General features: G+C 53.9%; 1 protein-coding gene across 4 annotated transcripts in view; it reads right to left on the reverse strand.

The window, feature by feature from the left end:
• Positions 1–4,405: 4,405 nt before the first annotated feature.
• FKBP8 (FKBP prolyl isomerase 8) overlaps positions 4,406–13,937 on the reverse strand; it is a 10,107-nt gene continuing 575 nt past the window's right edge. For 3 of the 4 annotated variants that reach the window (XM_081815646.1, XM_006747360.3, XM_031018227.2), the window contains exons 2-9: positions 12,800–13,119; positions 9,694–9,863; positions 9,413–9,501; positions 8,907–9,127; positions 8,097–8,269; positions 6,021–6,098; positions 5,372–5,503; positions 4,406–4,937 (exon numbers count right to left, since the gene is read on the reverse strand). In XM_081815646.1, the coding sequence (XP_081671772.1) occupies positions 4,851–4,937; positions 5,372–5,503; positions 6,021–6,098; positions 8,097–8,269; positions 8,907–9,127; positions 9,413–9,501; positions 9,694–9,863; positions 12,800–13,094 (1,245 nt within the window). In that variant the 5' untranslated portion in view covers positions 13,095–13,119 and the 3' untranslated portion in view covers positions 4,406–4,850. The remainder of the gene's footprint in view (positions 4,938–5,371; positions 5,504–6,020; positions 6,099–8,096; positions 8,270–8,906; positions 9,128–9,412; positions 9,502–9,693; positions 9,864–12,799; positions 13,120–13,937) is intronic. The other variant, XM_081815633.1, reaches the window with a different exon arrangement.

A 13,937-nucleotide genomic window follows, 5' to 3' on the forward strand; every position in this document is an offset into this window, starting at 1 on the left:
ACAACATAATCACAGGAGTGAGGTCTGTCTCGCTTCTACTCCTGGGATGATACACAATAAGAAACCTCAGGAACACCTTAAAATGTCTGCAGTCCACAGCCTTAGAGCCACATCTCTGCACACCTGTCCCACAGCCTCCTACCCGCTCAGCTGCTCAGTCAGCCAATGAGCCTTAGGGATTTTGAAATGTACTATTTTGTAGCAGAGGGAATACAAAGATCCATGAGAGCGCTCACTTTGGAGCTAGCCCCTCTGCATGGTGGGGCAGCCAACATGCAGCCCCAGGGTCCCATGCCTGCTCCACTGTTCCCTCAGCTGGGCATCTCAGAGCCAGCAAGTCTAGCTGTGATATTCATGGCTATGACTGATCACAGTGAAAGGAAAAGAGTGCATAAGGCAGAGACCAGGAGAAACCAGGCAAGCATCCAGGTGCGGACCCCTTAATTCTCCCAGCAAACTTTGCCACAACACACACAGAGTACTGCCAACCAGGGAAGCTCACCCGAGCCTTGTTGTCCAGGGTTTTTATTGGGAAGGAGGGCTGACCACCCATGTGCCTGACCTCAGTCTCCAGCCCCTACACAGGTCAAGCTGAAACCATGGGACCAAAAGCCCCACCCTAAATTATACTGTTAGCATAGACTATCAGTCAGAACATTCCATGGGGCACCTGGCTGGCTCAGTCATTAAGCATCTGCCTTCAGCTCAGGCCATGATCCCAGGGTCCTGGGATCGAGCCCCGCATCGGGCTCCCTGCTCCATGGGAGGCCTGCTTCTCCCCCTCCCACTCTCCCTGCTTGTGTTCCCTCTCTCGCTGTGTCTCTCTCTGTCAAATAAATAAATAAATAAAATCTTTAAGAAAAAAAAAGAACATCCCAAGAACTTAGACGTGACCTGCCAGGTCCTTTCCTGGGAACGTGCAGGGTTTGGACAACCTAGGCCTGCTTAGTTATTTCTTTACTGATCTACATCGGTAGGGCCTTCAAGTGCCCTCAAACCTCCATTTTGCTTCATGAATCAGCTATATTATCTTCACCACGAGCCATGAAGAAGGTAAGGCCTAGCATTACCTGGGAATAGTTTGTAGTGATGGCCGTGTGAACTCTTCCTCAAAGGGAGCCTGTGTGCTTGCTAGACCTCCTGGGAAATTTTCAATGTCGGTTAAAATACCTCCATCAGCCCAGATGACTGATGACTCCATGGTCATTTTCTTCCACCCACCCATCTGCCCACAAGCATTTATGATCACTCCTTTCTGTCCACTGCCCAGTGAGGGAGGCTCCCCAAGGAAGACACAGCAGGCCACAGAACAAAACTGATATAACCCGGCAGACCCCCCGCCCCCAAATGCCCACATGCAACAGAAAACCTAGGCTGACTCAGGCAAAAACAATTATTGGCTCTAACGACTAAAGAAATGACAGACTCCAGGCCCAGCTAGCTCCAGGAGCTGAATGCGGTCACCAGGACATGTCCAGGTTGCTCTCTCAGCTCTGCTCTCTGGGTGGCCTTAACTCTCAGGCCCCTCTTTGAAGAGACAAAGATAACCACAGCAGTACCAGGCCATCATCCCACCAGCTCAGCAGCCCCTAGAAAAGAGCACGTACTTCCCCATGGCTCCAGAAGTACCAGGGCAGGCTTTGATTGGCTCGTTGTGGGTAACATGACCATCTAGGATGTGTGGCCAGGGGCCTAGAATGCTCTGGTTGGTCAGGCCTGGGTTGCAGACCCACCCCTGAAGGCTGGTGGGGAACCAGCCCCATCTGCATGGAAAGGTGTGAAAGGGAGTTCCACCAGGAGAAGAAATAGAGGACAGGCATTGAAGGACCTGATGGTCCCACGCTGGGTGACCCAGGAGGTTGTCCTTTTAACAATGACGTGAGATGGCTGAAGTGCTTAGGAGATGTGAATGCCCCCCCACCCTCTCTCTCTAACACACACACACACACACAGCTCATTCTATCATGCTCACTTCCAATTCACAGCCCACTGTGAGCTGCACCCCTCAAGGGTCAGGCTGAGTCATTGCCTAAGACCAAGTGGAGGCACTGGTACATGTTTTCATATGAAAGAAAAATCCATCCTAGCTGTCCTCTGAATGTATCACATACTGGCCCACCAGCACACTTTTGCGCATGGCATGCGAGTCCTGGGAGCACTCTTCATGCCTGCCAAAGGACTCCTGTGCCTTCAAGGAAACTTCACTGCCCCTCATCCTGGACACGCTGTTCCCCCTCCACTCCCCCCCCATTCAGACCATTGAGGAGGGAATGAACATACTAAAGTTCACACTCCTGGCCATGGCATTCAAAGCCTCTCTCGTTTCCTGGCTCTAACTTGCAGGGAGGTGCAGAACTGGCTGGTGGTCAGAGCATGGGCTCTGAAGGTAGGCTGACCTGGGCCTAATCTTGTCTTTTGTGTCCAGGTGATGGGACCCTGGGCAGCAGCTGACTCCTTTCTGGGCCTCGGTATGCTCAGCTAATAATGGGCACAACCAAAAGAACCTTGGAGCAAAGCCTGACTCCAGCATTACTAAAAAGCTACAGGCTTCAGGACAGCATGGAACCCAGTGTGAGACCCATGAAGAGGACACAGAGACCCCAAGGACACAAAGATCCTGAGCATGGAACAGAGGCCAGAGGACTCACACATGTGTCATCAGCTGATTTCTAACAAGACTGCCACAATAACTTGCTAGGGAAAAGAACATCTTCCCCACAGATGTTTCTAGAACTGGATGGGCTATCTGGAAAATGAACCTCAACTCCAACCCACACTGCATACAAACATTCACTGAAAATGAATCATGGATCTCCATAGAAAAGCTGAAGCCATGGGGCGCCTGGGTGGCTCAGCCGTTAAGCGTCTGCCTTCGGCTCAGGTCATGATCCCAGGGTCCTGGAATCGAGCCCCACATCGGGCTCCCTGCTCGGCGGGAAGCCTGCTTCTCCCTCTCCCGCTCTCCCTGCTTGTGTTCCCTCTCTCGCTGTGTCTCTCTGTGTCAAATAAATAAATAAAATCTTTAAAAAAAAAAAAAAAAGAAAAGCTGAAGCCATAAACCATTTAAAAGAAAGCCTAGAAAATCCCTACAAACCTGATCAGCAAATACTAACAAAAACATAAACTGAACTTCTTCAAAATTTAAAACGTCTGCTCTAAGAAAATGAAAAGTGAGCTCCAGAATGGGAAAAATATTCATAATATACCTATCTGACAAAGGACTTGTCTCCAGAATATGCGAAGGAAGGGCACAGAATGAAGCCATCATGGGTCCCTGGTGGACTAATGACACGCCAGCACACGATCAGCGGCAGCGATGACCCTCACAACCCAGGCCAGGAAGTCACCCTTGCCAGCCCACCGCCCCGCTGGTCACCACTCAGGCCAGCTTTCCAGCCTGAGGTCAGCAAGACCAGGGAAAGAGGGGGTGTCCTACCTAGGACTCTGGCCCCCCAGGCCTGGCCAACCCATAGCTCGTACCGCAGCACCACCCACAAAGCCCCCCACTGTCTGAGTACAAAGTATAAGCTTAAGAGGGCTGAATGGTGGAAAGGAGCAGGTTCAAGCCACCCACAGATCTGTGCCCAGAGAGTCATCCAGGTGGCTCACAGAGCAGGGGCCTGGAGCAGGCAAGGTCAAGGCCTAACGGCTACCTTCTGCTGGCTGGCTCTGGCCAGTGGTTTTCCCTCCCGCGGCTGTTAGGGGACAGGTGCAGGACAGATACTTGTGGTGGTGATCTATTCCTGGAGATCTCCTCTCCCGGAGGCAGGATGAAGCCAAGAGAAGGGTTTCAGGTGCTGTGCTGGCAGAGGCCTGACCACGGGCTCTGCCTGTTCTGGCTGTGATCATGGGCAGCATTTAAGGGAGAAGCTCCTACAGCCCCAGGTTGGGGGAAGAAGTAAAGGAGATCAAGAGGAACTCCCAGAATCAAGCCTAACCCCTCCCCATAGTCCCTGAGGCCCCACAGGGTCCAGTTCTGCTGACCACACACTCTTCTCAACCTTGAACGTCCCGGGCTCAATCCTGCTCCAGGGCCTTTGCACTGGCTATGCTGTTACCCAGACATGGGGCTGTCTGCTTGCCGTACCGCCAGCCCCCTGTGGTCGTTCAGGTCTCAGCACTGTCCCCAGTTAGATCCTGTCAGGATCCGCAGATGGGGCAACAGAGACAAGAGAAGTAGAGTAACCAGCATAACTGGGTGTGAGCCCCTGCAGAGCCCAGCTGTATACCCTGAACGCATCGCCCCACTTCTCCAGGCCTCTGTTGCCCCCTTTGTAAAGCAGGTCTGCCGTGGCCTGGGAGGAGACACCCCCCCGCTCTAGTCCTGCATGACCCTGGATGTAACACAGGTTGTCTCTGGCCCAGCCCCAAGTGACAGTGGAAGAAGGGACTGGAGGCGGCAGAGTGCGGGGTAGGAGGCTTTATTTCACTGGAGGGGTGGGAGGGAGAACCTGGACAGAGGGCAGCAGGCGGTGTGGGCGGGGGTTGACGCTTGGAAAGGGACTGGGTTGGGGAAGGGCTGCCCCCAGGCCTGTTGGGAAGGAGAAACTGAGGCCGGCCTCTGTTGAGACCTAACCCAAGGGGGTGGGGGTGGGAATGGGAATTGGGTCTGGAGGAATGAGGGCCCCCTCCCTCCGGGCTGGACGTGGAGCCCGGGCCCTGCCTCACTTTCCTCCTATAGGGCCATAGTCCCTCCTGGCTCACTGGGGCCACATGGCCCCCACACCTCACTGCTCCTGCCCCAGAGGAGGGGGCTAGATCAGACAGGGCAGTGGACAGGGAGCCTGGGGAAGTTAGGGAGCGCGGGGTGGGGTCCATGGTGTGCGAGGGGGTGGTGGCCACCTGGGTGGTCAGTTCCTGGCAGCGATGACCACAGAGAGAGCCACGCCCCCCAGGGCAACAGCAGTTGCCCCGAACAGCCACTTCCAGGGGATGGACTGTGGATAAAGGGGAGGGAAGAGAAGGCTGGAGGGCGGTCAAGACCGATACCGCGGGCTTCAGCTACCAACATGGCCCAAACAGGCCTCCCAGCAAACCACTGCCTGACAATGCCTTTCCCACTTTCTGGCAAACTCCTCTTCATACATCAAAACTCAAGCCAAGTGTCCTCTGTTCTAGAACACCTCCCCTTCCCCTCTGAAAGAGCTATCACTCCCCACCCTGAGCCCTCCAGGTTGTGTTCCATCTTCTGCTCTAGCCCTGGTTGCACAGGGCTGAGGCTTCTCTGTGTCCCCAACATGGTCCAACACAGCCCAGCTGATGGGGACATCAATGCTTGCAAAATGAAGAAACTCCTTCTGGGTGGCATGCCCCGCCCTTAGCCCCTGCCCCTCCTCTGGTTGCATCCCTGTGCCTGCCAGCCCCAGCTCACCCAGGCACCCTTGCCAGGACACTTGGCAGGCAGCCGGCTGGGGTTCCCCAGCATTTTCCGGTACAGGGCGGTCTCTGTGCTCCTCTGGGCTGCGTGCTTCTTCACCAGTTTCGAAAGCTCTGCGTGGATCGTCTGCAAGAGGTGGGTGTCAGTTGGGCTAAGAACACGCAGCGGCAGCAGCAAACCTGACCATCATTTCTGATGCTCTGCCCTTCTGGGGCCCCTGGTCACTTTGGGGTTAGGGCCACTGGGACACAAAAGTTCCATCTGCCCCTCTCTGGGCATCAGCAAAGTGGGGGCTGCCATCTCTATCCCCCTAGGTAACCAGTGGATGGGCAAGAGCACAAGGTGGCCAGGAGAGAGGAAGATTTTGGTAGAAAAGCTGAGGACACTGACCTGGCCACGTTGGTGGCACCCTTGGCCTCTGGGATCCCTGTGGGGGAGGGGTGAGCCCAGACCACCTATGCAGGGGTCATGAGGGTCTCAGCAAGCTGGCTGGGACTCTTCAGCCACCCACCCCCTCCCTGTCACTGCCCAGGCTGGAACACGATAGGAAGAGCCACAGCAAGAAGGACAAGGCAAAGATCACAGGATGACTTCCCAGAAAGGCGGGCAGGGCAAGTCCCAAGGTTGCCTCCTTTCTGCTCACCTTGTTGGAAGGTTCCAGCTTCAGGGCTGCCCTCAGAATGGGGATGGCCTCACTGTATTCCCCTTGCTGGGCCAGCACCTGTGGGAGGAAATGGATGGCATCACTCTGGAACTACAATGCACCAGGATCTTCTTCAAAACGCCCAGCCCTGCCAGGCTCCTGGCCACCCCGACCAGTCCCAAATCTATCACCAACAATCACCCCAGGGATCCAGCCACCTTTATACCGTTCCCGAGCCCTCAGACTACATAAGCGCCCCACTAGGCTCAGTGTCCAAGTCTGCTCCCTCCCCTGCATGTCTGTCTCAGACTTTGCAGGAAACCTAGGTGCTGGCCTCACCTCCTCCCTTGCTACCCTAACTGGCTCAAGAAGCCAAATGAGCATTTCCAAAGTTTTGACTACAGTGAATGATTCAGAGCCAGCCAATGAGATCCATCTGAACTATGCTGGTATCACTGAGAGACCAGATACTAAATGGGGAGGATGGAAGCCTTGAACTTTTTTTTTTAAAGATTTTATTTATTTATTTGACAGAGAGAGACACAGCAAAAGAGGGAACACAAGCAGGCAGAGTGGGAGAGGGAGAAGCAGGCTTCCCGCTGAGCAGGAAGCCCGATGCGGGGCTCGATCCCAGGACCCTGGGATCATGACCTGAGCCGAAGGCAGATGCTTAACGACTGAGCCACCCAGGCACCCCAGCCTTGAACTTCTGAGGGAAAAGGAAGAAGCATCTTGGTCACCCTGAGGGGAAAACCCACAGCAAACAGGCACAGCATCCCTACAACATTGCTAACGCCTGGATCCAGCCATGCCTGAAGCCAACATCCCATACTTGGCAGTTCCACAAGTTATTAATTCCTCCTCTTGTTTGAATATGTTTGAATAGGTTTCTGTCGCCTACAACCAGCAGATATAAACGTGTGTGAGACTACATGAGCAGACAAACCCACCGCCCCCAACGGGATTATAGACCCCTAAAAAATAGACAGCATCTTCTTCCCAAGCTTCTACACAGAACCCTACATACAAGTGCTGACAAAAATGCTGGTTGGAGGGAGGCCCTGTTCATGCTTCTCATAAACAGGCTATGTGACCCGCCATTTGCTTCTGTCTCATCCTCAGTTTACTGCTAAAAGGTGCTGAACCTCTCTCCCCAACACACACATACGGCACACGTGCACACACACACACAAGGGTGGGGATGAACAGAGATGGGGGCAAAAGCAATTACAGTCAAGTCTACACAAGCCAAATTCATCCCTACATTCCATAGCACTTACTGGGCACCCACTGTGTACCTGGCCCTGTTTGCAGGGCTAGAGATTTACCAGGGAGTGAAAGAGACAAAATCTCCAGCTTCTAGTAAGGGACATAACAGCCATGATGACACCTGCCTGTGCTGACAGCAACACGGAAAACATGAAGACAGGGCAGGGGGTCAGGTGGGTGTGGCAGGCAGAGCTTCCTGAGGAGGTGACATCAGAGCAAAGATCTGAAGGAGGTGAAAGAGGGACCATGGAGGGAGGGGAGGGGAGTCTGGGGTGTGAAAGTTTCAGGCAGAGGGCAAGCCTGTGCAATGTCCCTAGGATGGGAACAGCCCTGACCTGGGCAGCAAGCAGTGAGGGAGCTGAGCAGGATGGAGAGAAGGAAGAGGAGAGGTGGAAGGTGATGGCGGGAGGACCAGATGACTCAGAGCCCCAAGGGCTGCAACGAGGACTTGGCTTTTTACTGCGAGGGACATATGAACCGTGGAGGGTTGGTTATATGCAAGGAGCAGTCACCAAAGGGCCACAGAGCAATGTCAGGGATAAGAAGGAACCTAAGACCTAGGGATCAAGTCTGGCCTCAGTCAATGAATTGCTATGATCCAGACCACACCCCAGCACCTGTCTGGGACTCAGTTTCCCCACCTGTACCCCAGAGAGCTTGGCTGGTTGATGCCCATGCCCGTCTCAAATCCAGAGTTTGGAACCAGCCCCGCTGCACTGGCCGAGGGGAATTAGCCTGCCCACCTGTAGCTTATGCATACCATCTGCCCACGGCTTGTGGGCCGTCCACCTGCAGCCCGCAGCTCACCTTGCCCTTGCGAAAGAGAGCCTTGATGTTGTCGGGCTGGTGCTCCAGCACGAGGCTGCAGGAGCGCAGAGCGGCGCGGTAGTGGTCCAGCTTCAGCTGTGAGGCTGCCAGGTTGTTCAGACATTTCACCTTCAGCTGCAGGAGCTGCTCCTCCTCCTCGAATGTCATGTCCACTGTGGGGGGATGGCGCTCAACCGTGGCCGTGGTTACCATGTCGCCAGCACCCCACAGCCGCCCATCTGTAGAGGGCCGGCCACCTTCTAACCCAGGGAAAGGCGCCCCACACACTGTGTGACCCAGGCCAAGGCCCACTCCCTCTGTACCTGGTGGCAGAGGAGACTGGGTGGGGAGGGCCTCTGAGTACCCCAGTCCCAAGAGACTGGAGAGAGAGGGGCTCTAAATTCCCAGGGGCGGGGCCTCCACCATCTATTCCTCAGAGGACCTCAAGCCTCTCTGGTCTCAGTTTCCCTGTCTCTAACACAGGCCAAGACCAGCCCATCCTCAGGGCACTCCCAAGTAGTCTGTAAGATGGAGCCTAAGCAATGCGAAGGCTTAACCACAGGGCACATGGATTGACATGGTCTATGGTCACCCACATTCCAACATCTACCTGCGTTCTGTAACATTCCGTTGATCGGGGACACACCATAACTCTACAGTGGACTCTAGCCTAAAGGTAGGAATAGTTGAACATCTATCCATATTCTGGAATATTCTAGAACATTCTGAGTCTGAGTCCCTCTGTGGCTGGATGTTTCTGGCACTAGTGGATGCCTTTGCAGGGGCCGGCACATTTGACTTGGCAGTCACCTTTGGCGCTAGAGGTGATGGCCTTGATGGCGAGGTCGTAGGAATTGGCAGCCAACACGAAGTCGGCCCGCTGGTAGTGGGCATTGCCACACTCCCGCTTCCGGTTGGCCAGAGCCACACGCTCCTGCCCTGTGAGCATTTCCAGGTCAGGCCCATCCACGGCAGTCTTCAGGGTCACCTCCAGGCACAGGGCCGCGTGTGGGGGGATGTATGGGCTCCTGCTGGGGGATGGGGCAAGAGCAGCACTCAGACCCAGCGACCACCATGAATGAACCCTAGACACGCTGGGTTGGCTAGGGAGCGGGGGGTGGGGGGGGAGGCTCAAGGCTTGGGAGCTGGCCCCACTGTCACCCCCTCCTCTGTAAAACGGAAGGGAAGTACCTTGCCACCCATGAGCTACCTGACTTGGTGAGTGACTTCCCGTCCCTAAGTCTCAGTTTCTTTTCCTATAAAATTGGTAAGCAAAGGGGTCCCTCGTGGGGACCCTGCTGGTAACAGGTTCTCACCTGCCCTGGGGGCCATAGCAGTACTTGGAATCAGCAGTGACCATAGCTGTCTCCCCCACATCCATGAGCGGAACGCTTAGATCCAGGGCCTGGGTATGTGGGGCAAGATGGTCAGGCAGGCTCAGGTACAGAGGAGCAATGCCATGCCCGCTCTGACCCCACCACCGCCTTACCCCCCCCACCCAGCCCCTGCCCTCCAGCCACCACCACCTCCCCTTCACCCCAACAGGCCTCCTCCAGTCAGCCCCAGGCCAGCTGCCAGGCCCCTCGCGCCCTCCCACCTGGATGACGTCGCAGTCACCCAGGGTGAACACCAGCTCTGGCTCTTCCTGCACCCGAGTGCCATTCTCCAGCGAGGTCTGCAGCTGCACAGTGACTACCTGGCCTTTAGCTGGGCGGCTTGAGCCGGGTGGGCCTGGGACCAGCGTCTTCTTCCGTAACAGCCCGTTCCCTGCCGGGGACCAGGGACAAGCAGCCTGTCACTGGGCAGGTCAGATGGGTGCCTGCTCCCCAAGCACCCCTCTCCCAGCACCCAGCTGAGCCTCAAACAGCTGTTCTGCCACTTACTGGGTAAGTGATCCCATGCCCCTGGGACTGTCCCTGTCTGGACACTAGGCATGAAAGGATCAATTTGAGGAGTGACGATAATGGCCCGTCTGACCATTATGTCAAGAAAATTAAGACTTGGGACGCCTGGGTGGCTTAGTCGGTTAAGCGTCTGCCTTCGGCTCAGGTCATGATCCTGGGGTCCTGGGATCGAGTCCCACATTGGGCTCCCTGCTCAGCAGGGAGCCTGCTTCTCCCTCTGCCTGCCACTCCCCCTTATTGCACGTACACCCTCCCCTTCTCTGACAAATAAATAAATAAAATCTTAAAAAAAAAAAAAAAAGAAAGAAAATTAAGACTCAGTCAGGGCAAAGACCTAAGAAAAGTCATCCTGCCCAGCAGAATCAGGCTGGCAGGGATGCCCAAGCAAGAGACTCTGGAGCCACCCTCCACTCCCTCTCCAGGTTCCAATTCAGCCCTTCAACATTTGAGCCTCAATTTACCTAGCCATGAAATGGGGTCATCAGGGAGAACCCTGGTGACACCGAGTGAGCAGTTTGCTTGGTTAACAGAGTATCTGTGACACCAGGTGTCCCTACCAAAGCACCACATCGCATTTCAAAGTTAAGCAGCCAGAGGGCCTATAAGCAACAGTCCCCCTGATGGGCCCACAGCCCATGTTTTCCTCCAGGCCCCAAGCAATCAATCACAGGAATGGCCAAATGGCTACGGCCAACAGCTACTGAGCAGCCATGAGGCCCAGCACTCTCACAAATCCACTCAAGGAACCCCCACAACAAAAACAGCCACTGTCACCCCATGACCACCACTGAGGCAATTGAGGGCTTACACCTGTGAGGCCCATCAGACTGATGACTGCAGTCATCCATATTCCCGACATTTACCTGGATTCCATATTATTCCACCAGTTTGGAATATACCATAATTCCGAGTGGACCTTTGACTAAAGGTGAGGGACAGGGAAATATCTATAAATATTCTGGAATATTCTAGAATGTTCCAAATTTCTGTACTGTTCCCCAACTTGTACATGCCTCAGATCCAGTCTCAGATCAGTGGTTCCCTAGGAAACCCTGTGTCTCTAAGTTTCTGGGCACGGATGGTGGATGTGCTGGTAGGGTTATAACCAGGCACTGCCATTTATTGCGGGAGACTCTGGGCAAATCACGTACCCTCTCAAGGCCTCAGTTTCCTTGTTCAGAAGCCCAAATTCTGACCTCAGAAAACGGCTGGCTCAAATATAAATGGAGTCAGGTTCGTGCTCAGAGGGGAAGCAGGGCAGCTCTTAATATCAGTAAAGAAGAGCTTCCCAAATTCTAATACAGCAAAGGAGGCTGTCTGTTGGGCAAGCACCTCCATTTCTCTGTGCCTCAGTTCCCTCATCTATAAGATGGGGATATGGTGTGGCACCTGGGTGGCTCAGTTGGTTAAGCATCTGCCTTGGGCCTGGGTCATGATCCCGGAGTCCCGGGATCGAGCCCCTTACCTGCTTTTCCCTCTGACCCTCTCCCCTATAGGGCGCTTGCTCTCTCTCTCAAATAAATAAAATCTTTAAAAAAAAGATGGGGATATGGTAAGAATTACATCACAGGGTTGTTGTGAGGCTCAAATATGATGCACAGGCCTGGCACACATCCGGTGCTCGGTATATATTATCTAGTATTATTTTTATTTTTTTAATATTATATTTATTTATTTGAGAGAGAGAGAATGAGAAAGAGCATGAGCTGGGGAAGAGGCAGATGGAGAGGGAGAAGCAGAGAGCCCGATGCGGGACTCGATCCCAGGATCCTGAGATCATGACCTGAGCTAAAGGCAGACACTTAACCAACTGAGCCGCCCAGGCACCCCAACCTGGTGTTATTTTTAGAAGTAACGTTTCGGGGCGCCTGGGTGGCTCAGTCGGTTAAGCGACTGCCTTCGGCTCAGGTCGTGATCCTGGAGTCCCCGGATAGAGTCCCGCATCGGGCTCCCTGCTCAGCAGGGAGTCTGCTTCTCCCTCTGACCCTCCCCCTCTCAGGCTCTCTGTCTATTTCATTCTCTCTCTCAAATAAATAAATGAAATCTTAAAAGAAAAAAAAAAAGAAGTAACACTTCTATCAACAGCAGAGATGATAATAGTAACAATTCTGCATTATCAAATCAGGATTACTTGATACTATTGCTTCAATATCAGTATCCGTGATCTGATTAATGACGTTTCACTACCACATTTATTAGCAGATACTAACGTTATTTAACATACTAGATAACAGCACCAGTAGCAATATGTTTCTTTAGTTTCCAGAGTCGCTATCATGAGGTACATGGTGGGGCACGTGTGTGGGTTCCCCTAGTTTCTTTCTTGCAGGACTTCTCTGAACAGTCACAATGCTAATGCATGCTATGAGCCAGGCAGAGGATTGAACAAAATGGGATGTTCTCCAGACCTATTTGACCCCTGAACACATTTTCAGGGGACAGGCACTTGTCAAACAAACGCCAAAAAAGCAATAGTGGGGGTTAGGAGCTGCCAGCACCTGGCATACTGGCTGTGTGGTCCTGGGCAGGTGACTCAGCCTCTCTGAGCTGCTCTTAGCAGCTCTGGGAAACAGGGACATAACACGACGTGCGTGTGCATGTGACAATGAAAGATATGAAGTGTCTCAACCAGTTGCCTGTGGCAGGCGATCACCGTGGTTACATGTTTTACTTCCAACCTACTGCATAGCAGAAAGGGGGAAATGAGGCTCAGCGGAGAAGAGGGCCTAGGCCAACGTCATTCCTGAACCTGAGCTGTCCGGGCCGTGGGGGTCAACCCAAGCCACCCCTACTCCTTACCCAGGATGTCCAGCCACTCATCCGGGGCCGGGGCGGGCTCGGGCTCAGGCTCCATGGCGGCCAGGAACTCTCGGGCCAGGGCCCCAGGCTGCTCAGCCTCCTCCAGTGGAGGCTGCCCCACGTCTTCAAGTGGTGGCAGCTCACTCAGGTCTTCTTCCTCCTCTTCCTCCTCCTCCTCTCCCTCTGCGTCTTCCACCCCATCCAGCACCTCGAAGTCCTCAAGTGGTGGGACCCCAGCAGGCGGTGGGGCAGTGGGCTCAGGCCCTGAGGCAGAGGGCTCAGCACAGGATGCCATGCTGCTGGGGGGACGGGAATTGGCCCTGGTAGGGGGAATGGATGGGGTAAGAATCCCACCCTCAAATTCTCCTCTGCATCCATTCACCACACAGCCTATCACCTGCTGTGTGACTTAGGGGCACCAGGCCTTAATTTCCTCATCTACACAGGGGGTAAAGAACAACCCAGGCTTGCCCCACACATCAAACCCTGGGGCTCAGTCAGTTTCAAACAATGTAAACTGTTTTACAGCTAATTATTTTTTTAGTTTTTACAAATACCCAGAGAAGTAGGAAACATCCCCCCCTCCATATTTTACAGAAAAGGAAATTGAGGCCCACAGGGGCAAAGCTATTTGCCAAGGTCACATAGCAAGGCAACTCCAGAGACAGAATTTGAACCTGGGGCTTTATCAGATTAAATGCCCAGAGGGGGTGCTAGGATTTTTTTTAGGGTGACTGAAGTCTCAGGAAATCTATTTTTAGAGCCCAAAGGGAATTGAATCTTTAACAGGACTCCCTATCTCCAGCTGCCCTTTCTCCTAAGGGTTGCCACTAGAAATCCCAAGGCTTTTCTTCCCATACCCTGAATCTAATACCACTCCCCAACACCAAGGACCCTGGCCTAAAGCCTTCCCTGGGAGCCCTTTCTCCTCTCCTCAAGCCTCCTGATCACTCTCTCAAAGTAGCCTCCTTTACAGGAGTGGTCAACACCCCTATAGCATTCTACAGCCTCCTCCTCTGGCTTGAACAACTGCCCCGCCCCAGGACCCAAGCTCGGAGGTGGTAGAGCCTAGCCTTCATTCTAACCCACAGCATCTCCTCCCTAACCCTCACCTGCCTGCTCCTTCCGGGCTCCGGCC

Source organism: Leptonychotes weddellii, chromosome 1 (genome assembly GCF_054177405.1).
Source record: "Leptonychotes weddellii isolate Sample4059 chromosome 1, ASM5417740v2, whole genome shotgun sequence".
NCBI lineage: Eukaryota > Metazoa > Chordata > Mammalia > Carnivora > Phocidae > Leptonychotes > Leptonychotes weddellii.